Source organism: Dendroctonus ponderosae, unplaced genomic scaffold (assembly GCF_020466585.1).
Source record: "Dendroctonus ponderosae isolate FM_Combo_2020 unplaced genomic scaffold, Dpon_F_20191213v2 Dpon_F_20191213_8, whole genome shotgun sequence".
Classification (NCBI taxonomy): domain Eukaryota; kingdom Metazoa; phylum Arthropoda; class Insecta; order Coleoptera; family Curculionidae; genus Dendroctonus; species Dendroctonus ponderosae.
The window spans coordinates 3,365,079-3,377,138 of NW_026019016.1; the positions used below are offsets into that span (position 1 = coordinate 3,365,079).

Consider the following 12,060-nt stretch of genomic DNA (forward strand, 5'->3'; position numbering starts at 1 on the left):
TTAAGTGATGTGGGTCGAGTTTCATCGACTAGTAGGTACTACCAGAGACAAGTAATAATTTACCCCTTGTCTTATCCCCTGTTATCACTTGTCTCTGTGTGCTATTGCCATGTTATGAACTTATTGCAATATTGGAGCTTTTCGAGCCCACTGCAAAAGTCCCTTATCCTACATGTTCATGTCCTGTTTTCTTTACTTTTATAATGGTAACTATCCCGATGGTGATATTAACTAGTTCTTTTCAGATCGTCCATATTTTTATTCTATTTTGTACGTTTTCAATGAATTCATATTTCTGTTTTAGCAATCAAGGGTACTTCTTTGTTAAACTAAAAACAAAGAAGTAATAGACCGATTTTAATCTGGGAAATTGCTCGGGAAATTAGCGTACTTTTAAGCGAAATATGCAAACTGACAGATTATAGATATCGATAAAAGCAAAGTTGCAAAATGCAAATGAGGCAACACAACTAATATAAATTCGATTGCATTTGTTAAATACGTGCTCGAATAGGTAATGGGAAAAATCGAGTTTGGGTGTCATTCATACGGGCATATTTAGAATGCATTGCTCCCCCTCGAAGGCGGAAGTGCATTGCACCCTTCTTTCCACATTAAGACCAGTAGGTACATATGGGTAAGACTTGTGGAAATGCTAGTGGATTTTCAATTCGTCATTAATATGCAATTATCAATAATCCCAAATTTCCCCATGATTTCTAAAAATAGAATAATAAACCTTTTGCATAGGCCACATTCTTGTATCTCTTTTCGTAGCGCAGCAGTTATGGGTCGTCTGCTGTTGTAAGCAATATCTGGTCGTTCGTTGCCCCTTTAGGCGCTTTCAGCTGCTCATTTCGATTTGTTATAGTATTTTGAATAATTCATTCTTTCATACTTGAACTGCTCGAAGTTCAATAAGGTTTAATTGCAACATACGATGGTTTATTTGAGAACATTGCAGTTAAATATTGTTCAGAGAGCAAACTACTGGAAATTCTATGCGATGTCGAAATGAAGTGCCAGGAAGTGATACCGGATGGTACTGCTCATTAGTGTACGTTTTCTTGCTCATCAAAGTCACCTAATTCTAATCCCTTGAGGATGGGCGTTATGTTATTTAAAACGTGCTATTTCCTCAATTTTGTTCTATATTTGTAATAAATATATATTTTTTATTTCAGTGAATCTGTCGGGATACGAGAGAGTCGGAATGACCGACTTCAACGTCCTGACAGTGCTCGGCACGGGAGGTAAGTTATCATTTTCTGCGCATCTGTGTAAATTATTAAATATTTATTGTTCAACACTGTGGCCTCAAGCCTCAACCTTGATCATTTGCAGTGTAAGTTCACTTTTCACCTACCACACCATAAGTGATACTTTTAAAATGTTTCAATGAGACTAATGTCTTTGGGTAAATACTTCTATATTATTTTTCTCCGGTTTTGTAAACATGATAACAGTTGTGAGAAAGTGTAATGAACCAGGTGTCTGGCAGATAACCGAAAAATCGCTGCTTTTTCAAAAACACACTCCCCTATGCGGTTACAATGTTGAACATTATTTAGGCAAACAACTTTGTTGCACATACATGAAGCCAAACCGCTTTGTATATTAGCCGAATGGCTTGAAATCAGTTCACAGTTATAATAATTGCTAAAGTCGCATTGATGCCTCGGCCAAGACAACGAAGTTGAAAGTAGATAAACCATGCTAGGAAAAACCAAGGCAAATGTCTTCAATTACTTACTTGGAAATACCCTTCAGGGCCTGATTAAGTGGCAAGTGGCAAAGATACACTTAAAATATTTTTTATTTTAAATTGGTATTTTCCCTATTTCTTTTGCACGCACAATTATTAAGGAAATTGATCTAGCTTTGGTGGTTTATTAGGCGCAACGCTCAATATTTGGATGAATAGAGTGGAATCCAACTGGATTGGAACGGTTAGACACTGAAAAAATCATATCTTGTTCGGTTCAATTTAGATCAAGTTCATTTATTATTTGCCGTATTGCAATCAGAAGGGCAAACATGAAATTGATGTAAAGTCTTTGATCGATTACACAGGCCATAATAAATGAGCCATAATGAGTCACGTTGCTTATTGTTATTAGAGTAAAAATTTTAGTCTAATATCTCTAATTGATACTTACTAGTCATAGGCAGAATATCATGTTTCCTTTTTTGATGTTTTTATTTTAATTATTAAATGATCGGCAGTAAAATGAGTCATTATTCAGGCAATATACTGCAATTTTATCGTATTGGCTTTTTACATTTCAAATTTAAATCTTGGAAACTTGAAAGTGATAACATTGATTGAGCTCAAAACAACCGGAGGCTTTGGTATTTTCTATCGACAAAAGTTAGGGTTTTAGCCGCAGCTAACTGATGTTGCTTCAAAATGCCCAAAAACTCTATTTACCAAAACTATTTACGCCCCTAATTTTGCTCTCAACTGTCCTATCTTTGCTCATCATTCTATTCATAAACACTTAGCCTATAGACCTAGTTTATGCAAACCATCATCGTTTGTTAACGGAAATTCAAACAGTAGCTAACGAAAAATACCTAGTGAATGGCAAGAATTGCATCGACATCCTTCTTTTGCTCTACAGTCTGGCAATCATTGCGTCCTTTTTACAACATTTCTTATTTGCCAATTACTAATATTAACAGTTTTAATTCTTCCTTGATTTAAAGATATATACATGACTGCAACCATGGCTTTTTAACCTTCAATGGTACTTATTACGGTATATACCAGGCGCAGTTGTGCTATGCATATACTTGTTTCGACCTTAGGCGCGCCATGTTCGCAAATACTGCCGGAATTATTTGATAAATGTCTAGATAAAAAATATATTAACTGCACATGAAACATCGATATTCTGATTTTGTAAGCCTTTCATTCATTTTTTGTAGCTGATCACTGAAACGCGCATATTTTATTAATCCTGTTAGTGAAAGTACCGATTTGTTGGTTTAACTACCTACTTAATTACATTTTTCTTCATATAAATTTGGTAGCAACGAATCACGATGGCAACGTCGAAAGACGGGGATTTTTGACCTCAATCCTCACTATGGGGCCCGCGACTGGCAAAAACCGTTGGGTTATCGGAGGCGCAATTTTGCGGGGTGTTTGCCCCCTTTTACGGGATTAGAAGGGGCCAAAGGACGCTCCGTTCAGACACTTTTGTATACGTATTTCTATCATAGAAACTCTCCACCAAATTTCTAATAGCAAAGTCATGTGAATTGGACTCTTTCATTGACCTAAATGTTATTTATACTTTAACTATTTACTATTGTAAAATTGCGAAATTCGTTTCGGTGGCGTGTTATTAGCAATAATTGCCTATTATTTGCCCAGCAGAAGACTTAAAAAATTGATATACGATATATATTAATGTATCGCAGGCACTTTCTTTTTTAACGCAATGCTAATTATCCTATATATAACCATGGTCCAAGTAAAAGTTGCGTTATGGGGGCCTCGAGTAGTAAAGATAGAAGCGATAGTGCGGTTTCAGCCCATTGGCTTACCAAATGTCACTTATTCATTATATAATTACATACGCGATGCTAAAAACGTCTTCAACTGCTTTGGCAGTGAGAACTTGACCTAAAATCATTGTTTTATCTCATTTAGATACATGTCGGACAGCATGTTTAGGTAAAGTAGTAAATTCCAAAGTCATTCGTACTCGACTAGACACCGATAAACTAAAGTTTGAGCAAACAATTGATAAGTTTTCGAAATCATATTTCCTTTGTTGAAGCGGAAGTGTACCTACGTTTCTTGCCAAATCAAGAAAATTTATACAAACGCTTTGTTTTAGAGCAATTTTGAAATTCGCAATGCGCAATAAGGCATAATGCCAAAGGTCGATTTAACCGATTATTATCAGCGAATACATACAGCAAATGGTTCGCTGGTTACAAGTTTTTTTTTCAAAAATCATTTTCTAATTGCGATTTTCGCAATATGATTAGCTGGTTTTGATAATTGCTCGATTATCACCCTTAGCTTATTTAATGTTTAGCTAATTAAACTACAGCTTGATGGTTGTAACCAAGGTTGAATTATAAAATTAAAACTGATAGTAGGTATGCTGTTTATTAAAACTCACTTTGGAGTTGATTCAAGGATCTTTCAGAATTATTGCATAATTCTGTAAGACTGGGATACGAACCGTAATTTACCGATTTTATTAATTTCCTGGAAATTGTGTGTACTATTTAGCCGGATGGCGATAAGATAGATAATTGCTGAAGACAGATACTGCAAAAATGGCAAACATATTTTCCACTTGCGTGCCATAATTAACGAAAATCCTTGATTTAATGTTGTTTTCTTTATCAATGTCATTACTCCAACTTGGCCAACGTATCAACATCGGGAAAATACAACACACATTGTTTCAACTTGGTGATTAAGCACCGGCTTAAATGGTTGATCAATGGACCGACCTTCGGAATATTTGGGCACATTTGCACAAAACGAATTCTTGTTATTGCGAAATTTATATTGTTTTTTTATTGTTTACAGCTTATGGGAAAGTCTTCCTAGTTCGCAAGCAGGGTGGTTCTGATACTGGCAAGCTCTATGCGATGAAAGTGCTTAAAAAAGCAACCATCGTACAGAAAAAGAAAAGTACTGAACATACGAGGACCGAGCGCGAAGTGTTGGAAGCTATTCGCGACAGCCCTTTTCTGGTTACCCTCCACTATGCCTTCCAAACGGAATCCAAACTGCATCTAATATTAGGTAAGTCTTTTTTTAAGTCATTTATGTGAAATCATTTCGACATGCCGAGCTTCCAAGAGAATATTCTTGCGCTTCACTCCATGTTCGGCGTTAATTCGATGAAGTGCCCACACGGTCACACAATGGCAGAACTTAGTCATCAGAAAAGCATTTTAATATGTATCTTTCTTTGTGTGCGAGCAGAGTGCAACTGGGAAGAGTTATTCTAACTATTCAGCCATTCATTGGTTAACTAATTAAGCTGAATGTCGTTGGGTAATTGATGAAGGTGTCAGGAGTAAACTGGCGTCTGATTTAATCAGAATCATCGTCAATCGTCAATATTTGAGGCCTGCACTTGCTTTAGTTTTTGTGCATCAAGAACAGTGAGGAGTCAATCAAAATAAACAAATTTTTCGCATTTCTAATGCATATTAAATTGGTTCTTGAATATTGAAGGGTGTGCAGAAGCAATCTGTTCACAGAAGAAAATGATCTCTTTCTTAGTTGTAAATATTTAATTCAAACTATTAGGGGTGCTCTGGTGTGGACACGTCTGATTCTTCTAATTTCCCATGAAAATTATATCAAGTGTTGATTCTGGAAGGGCATTTGCTGAAAAACTTCATTCATATCACGGTTTTAATGTGTCATTATATCTCCATTGCTTATCCATTTTCAATCGACAAAATCATTTCTTTCTAACTATGACTTTCTACTTGACTTAATGTTCAATTAACGCTATAATGGATAGTTTGATATTGCAAACTGCTTTCGAATAGTTCATTTCCTTAAATTGTTTATATTTTTCGTTAAATAACATCATTTGAGGGGATAATGTGCACATTTTAAATATTAATAAGTTTCTTCAAAAATTACTAGGATTTCAATTAGTGAATTCTTTTCATTCAGTGTTCTTGATTCAGTTTTGCATTAAAAAATTAACTGTTATTTTTATTTTCAAAATATGATCTAAAATTTCATCTCTAAAAATATTTCTATCAATAAAGAAAATATTTGAATTTTTATGAAAATCACTAACAAAATTATGCGTAAAATCGCGCAAATGCTTTATGTTGCGATGGAGAAGATTTCGCAATGGAAACCTGTCTCGTTTCAATCGGCTGATTGAAAATCCCACTGATTGCTAGTTTTGTTCTTTTGGTTTTACTTGTCTAAATAATTTATTCATCAAGGCTTCTAGTTTCAGTTAATTTTTTTCAATTTCCAATTAGTCTTGAGTAAAGTTAAAACGTTTTAGAGACAAACAAGTTGGAAGGTAAGTACCGGTCAGTTAAATAAGTACGTGTTGGGGCTTTAATGTACATGTATATTTTTAACGATGAACTTTCCAGCTCTTACCACCGAAATTTTTGTAATTAATTAAGATTACATTGTGCTACGAAATGTCAATGCCATTTAACCGTTGTTAAAAAAGAGCTTGCAGCCTTAATGATAATCATGCTTAGTTCAATGGAGAAACGATTTAAAGGCCTTGTATTGATTTATTCACTCTCAGATAAACTATTAGGATATTTAAATTGAGATGTATAGCAGCTGAATTAAAGTCCCATCAGTCAAAATCTCCTCACACCAGCTAATAGCAAGCCTCAGACATCTCTTTGTGGTCATTTTGTTTCCGCATGAAGAGCCATAAACTAAATGAAACTTTTTCTGGAATTCGAATTTTCACTTCGGTTAAAAATATCTAATTTTCTTGAAATACCGGATTTTGTTTACGAATTCGTGTGGTGGACATCATTATCATGGTTAATATACCGGTCAGGTTGCCTTTGAGAGTGACATTTTTCAAAATTTAGGTCATTCTTATCGTTATACAACGCAGCAGAGTTGCAATGCGTGACGAGACCGACAATACACCTCAGTTCCTCAAAAAAAAGAGAAACGTCGTTTGCGTTATGAAATAATTATCAATTTGGCCTGGTGCGTACCGATTGCTTTCTTCACCATGCTGAAACTATTAGAACATCCATTTGTTTTTCGTTTACTTGCTAACTTCATGCGATAATTCTCCAAATCAAGCCACAAAACACTGGTTGCGAGAGGTCTTCAACGAATTCGACAACAATGTTATGTTTGGCCATACCTGTGAAACGAGGGATTTTGTCCATTCTTTTAGAGATTTATTGCCAGTTCTGACCCTGATAAATTGAGTGGTTTTTCCTAGTGACCGTTATTGGGATTGGGGTTGTAGCAAGTGCAATGTTTTGGACCTTCAGCTTTCACATTCTTTATGTTTCAGATTCCAAAGTTAAGGAATCTAAGGTCTTATTTATTTTGCAGCATATTTAAGCTGAATATTCGTTTATTTCTGTGTAATTAGCGATAAAACCAGCTATTACATGAAAAGTCCAGACACTGGTGCTACCACTGAATTGCTAATTCGCCCTTGTAGAATGTATTGGAAAAACATCTAAAACTATAACACTTAGGCAACCACTAATGGCATTAAATCAAATCTTGAGAAGAGAAAGTGTACATGAAAGTGCCGTCTCACTTTCACTGGTGCAGAATTCACCTTCACAAGTGCAAAGCTCGAAACCACAAATGTAAAACATTGGTGATTTTTTAATGATGCAATATTTCAACCAGAATTTGAAGTTTTTGTAACTGGGCATCAGCGCGGATGAAAATGCATGAGCGATATTAAGTTTTTCATTTTTCTCTTCAGGCCCATTAACACAATTTTAATTATTGAACTACGCCGGTGAGTTTAAAAGTGCACAATGCAGCGCAAACTATGCGAAATATTTCGTTAATAATTAGAAAATTCCCCGTACGGTTATACGATAATCTAGAGCTCCGCAAGCTAAGTAATTTATTATGCCGACCGAGATTCCGACCTTAACAACCGGTATAATTCTTACATGTTCTCAATTATTCATCCCCTATGAAACTATTTTTTTATATTTATTTCATTACTTTATATATATTATATTAGTTATTTAAGATAAACATTCTCTTGAGTGGTTTAAACTCTAATCATCTACATTTGAGAAACGTTTCCTTAAGATGTAATTATAATTACATTTAAAAAAAATTACCTAATACCATCAAATTAAAATCGCAATAGTACGACTCCCATCCTTACATGAATAATGTTGTGCAAATTTTAACAAAAGATTAAATTAATCGCTAATTAAGCAACAATTTTGAAAAATTATATGAAAGAAAAACGCGACCGCCAAAAATTGTTTAATACCATTTTGAAGCCGGCTTACTTTTCTATACCAGCAAGGTCGCACCGTGGTAACAATAGCTACTCTAACAAGGTCTATTAATTTATTGAAGGTTATTTTTCATTTGTAATCGTTTGTTGAGTCGATGCACACCCATCTGCACTGCAATAGTTGTCCCTTGGAAATGAAAATGTCCTTATTTTTATTACATATTTCGTGGAACTGAACCGGATAAAGGTCTGGCTTAATTCGAAATTGTTTGTCGAATACTTTATAGAAATCTTCCAGAGGTAAATATTTGTTGTTGATGTCCCATGCGGTTAATTTACCAGTAATCTGTTATTGACAAAAACAAGTAAATTTAGCCTGATTATGTCCAACGACCCTTGCTCTGTGCCTAAATAAACAGAACGAAACTCTTTCGTATACAAACGGAGATAATCTCAAGATTATTGTGTACTGTAGATTATTGGTAAATATCAATTAAGAGCGATTCGAATGAAAATTACAAAACGCTATTTTCGATTCGAAGGAAGGAATTTTAATGGATCTGTGCCATGTTTTGCTGGACTTTTTGCGAAACTTTAGCTGCAAATGTCAGGAGACGAAATTAATTTACTCGTGGTCGTAAAACGGGTCAAGTTGGAAGCTCGGCTTGTTTTTTTACATTAAACCACCTTATTTTTTTGTGGAAAAATAAGCCTCGCATTACTGCGTGTGATGACATAGTCAAATAAATGTATGTTCTATTCCAGATTATGTTGCTGGTGGTGAACTCTTTAGCCATTTGTATCGGCGCGATCGGTTTACTCCAAGCGAAGTCAAGGTTTACGTCGCCGAAATCATCATAGCACTGGAAAAATTGCACCAGGTAAGTTTTTGATATAGATTAAATCGGGTAGCTGGTGTGGCCGTTAGAGCTCAAATCGGCCTGTTTGATGACGACTTGCATCTATGAATTAATACGCATTTGACCATTATCAAAATAATTAACCTTGGGACTTTGCCAGGCAGGTCTTTGATTCTCACTGCCAAAATTATTGTGCTGCTCACGGTTGGCCTCTATCTTTTTTGCTTATTGTGACGTGATCATAGTTATATATGTGACGCACTATACCAAGCCAAATAGCGAATATTCCGAATATTCACTTGATTTATCTCAAGTCCTAATGTTCTAAATAGCTTAATAAATGTTCAAGGTATACAACCTTTGTGATGGGCTATTTGATGGAAAAACTGTTACTATTTGCTTTCGACTTTGATCTTTTTGCTTATTCTTATCAAATATAATCATTTACATAAATAGCTTGAAGCTTGGATGCGTATTTGTTTTTTTTTGTTCACCAAAGGTGAGCGATCTGATCACGATCAAGAGAGCAAAATACATAGAAAATCTTTATTGTGAATTCGCATAAATCCACATTTATGAACAATCTTGTTTATTTGCTAGCAATATTTTTATTTGAACAATGTAGATTTAGAACGACGAAGACTGTTTTTGTTGTTATTTGATTTAAATCACTTTAAATACCTAATTCAAATTTTAATTTTATTGTTAAATCTGCTGTTACGTATTTACGAAAAAGTCGATTTACTTATGCCAGCTTTGTGAACACGCGCACGTGTAAACAAAGAATTTCTGCCTTCTTATCTTCAAAGCTTCTGATTTCCCACTTGATCGCAATTGGCTGATGCTTATTGTATTACTGTATTTGCCATTATTAAATGTATTTTCACCTCCTTCTCCACCACCACCATCTTTTGCTTGGCTATTGAACCATAATTGATAATTGTATTATCTCCAAGTTCCATGATATTTTCCAAACACTTACGCAACTGACTTGCACAAATATTCCCGGAATTAATTCAACTTAACAGTTAACAATTAGCTTAAAATTTTGATTAAAAAAGCCATTTTCTGTTGATGGATTCGGAATTGCACATTTTTAATAATCTTTGTTCTGCTGATTGTTTAAATTATAACACTACGCTCTATTTGATTCATGTTTATGGGTTAGATCGTCGTAGTTTCGTCCTTGACTGGCTAATAATACAGAGTGTTTAAACGCTTCATTTACATCGAGGGATTTAAGTTTCCGCGTTAACAACAAAAAAAAACTGTTATTGTTACAACAGGTAGTTCAAACTAATTACATTTTGCTGCTAAACAAGCCCGAGATGCCTAAAATCGGACAAGTGGTTTAGACATCACAGCAATTTAAGTGTTAAACATTTCAACAGAATTCCCCGATATTGTCCAGTTTTATTCCAATACTCCTACTCTCTGGAGCTTTTTTGGAGCTGGAGTGTTTCAATTAATTGCTGTGGAAAACTACGTGTCTTCTCACGATGTCATTGTACAATACGAACAGACCCTATACAATTGAAGAGTTTAGCTCCTTTTTTTTATCAGAAACAGCCAAAACTCGAACACTTTATATACATAGTATTTATAGTTACATGAGATGAATTTATTGTCATCTTATGTTCGTGGGTTTAAATAAGAGTGGGTCTATTGTTTATACCCATCGAAAGCTCTACCAATTAGTTAGCCTTGAATTTTGGGCCTTTCCACCCATGAAACGTTTATTACAAGGAAACAATGGCGTTTAGGCCAGGCTTTTAGAGCTCAGATTTTTTTTGGAGACGACCAGTATATCGAAACCTTGCACTGCAAGCTTCAGCGTTACATAATTTTTCCGAGCAAAAATAAAATCCAAGGTTGCAGGGTATTAAAAGCTTAAAGTAGCGACTGGTACACTAATTTTTAAATTATCCTGTAACTTTTTGAAAAGTTTACATTTAGTTGATTATTAATTATCAGTTCTTTGATTTGAGTGGCGTTTTCGAGTGTTGTCTGGATCACATCTTAAACGAATTATTGGTTGTCTAAATTGATCTCCATTTGGTTTTTTGTTTATTTTTTGCACCGATTGAATTGTTTTTCGCAACGGAATCATTACTTTGAGACTTTCGCCGTTTACTGAAAATGCGACTAAACTGGCTTCAATAATAATTTTGCTGATGCACGCTTCAGTTTAATTTAAACACGTCGAGAACAAATATGTTTTTTGAAAACCACGAGGCAAAGTCACCTATACCCAAGTCCGATCGATTCGGAGGTTACTTACCCGATTTTTATTTATGCAGTTGACTTAAATGTTGCCACGAACCTGTTTAATTATAGAAAAATGCAGGCAAGGCTTTTGCGAACAGCTGCATAGATACCTACTCGCTGTTTTTGTTTTCACAAATCGAGTGTTTTGTTTTTTGGGTACGTGGACCTCACAAAGTGAAGGTTTACAGGCTTGTAACTTTGTGCACTTTGAATGGAATTATTCTGCGGGTTATTGAACGTATGTCGTGTTAATTAATTGGGCCTTTTCCGTCTTGCAACTGTTCGTGAATCGAGCACCGCAAAACGGTCTGAAAATCATGAACCCCGGGGGCGGTTCGGATCTAGTGGCACAAGCAGCCAGCAACAGCTGGCTATTTTTTCTCTCAGACGAGGTGCATCTGTTTCGTTTCATCACCCATAAGTGAAAAGCCACTGGTATCATTCGCCTGGCCGCCTGGTGCAAGAGAAATGGTCAAGAATTCATGGTTCACTCTGGTTTCACGCACCTCGGATGAGTACGATTTTCAGAAATATTTTCAAGGCTTCTGTCGACTTACGGACTAGGAAATACCGATTCTAGTCCATGTTGTGTGGAACATTTGGGTTTTTTGGGTTGCATTGAATTATTCGAGCATTTAGTTGATACATTGATTCATTCAGTTTAGCTTTCTATTCAAGATTTGATATTTTCAAAGAAAAATGCTATTATGGCTGATAAATGAGTAACATTAGGATTAATTGAGCCGAAAATAGTTTTTGCGTCGAATGGAAATGGCCGCATAAGATCGTGAATTTTGAGAAATTGCCAATGCACGAGTCTGGCTTGTTGGACTTTTGAACTGGTCCAGGATTCCACCTTACAGTGATTCCCCGATGTCCTTTCCAATAAGAAAACTGACCGGAAAGCAACCAAATTAATAGAACGAAAATCCTTGCAAACTGCGGTACAAAACGATTAAAATAATTGAACAATTTGCTTTTCG

At 35.3% G+C, this 12,060-nt stretch overlaps 1 protein-coding gene across 3 annotated transcripts in view; it reads left to right on the top strand.

Moving 5' to 3' along the window:
• The window catches only part of LOC109546463 (ribosomal protein S6 kinase alpha-5), a 42,156-nt gene that overhangs the window by 15,272 nt on the left and 14,824 nt on the right, over positions 1 to 12,060 (top strand). For 2 of the 3 annotated variants that reach the window (XM_019917428.2, XM_019917429.2), the window contains exons 2-4: positions 1,185 to 1,253; positions 4,562 to 4,780; positions 8,715 to 8,830. In XM_019917428.2, the coding sequence (XP_019772987.2) occupies positions 1,185 to 1,253; positions 4,562 to 4,780; positions 8,715 to 8,830 (404 nt within the window). The remainder of the gene's footprint in view (positions 1 to 1,184; positions 1,254 to 4,561; positions 4,781 to 8,714; positions 8,831 to 12,060) is intronic. The other variant, XM_048669479.1, reaches the window with a different exon arrangement.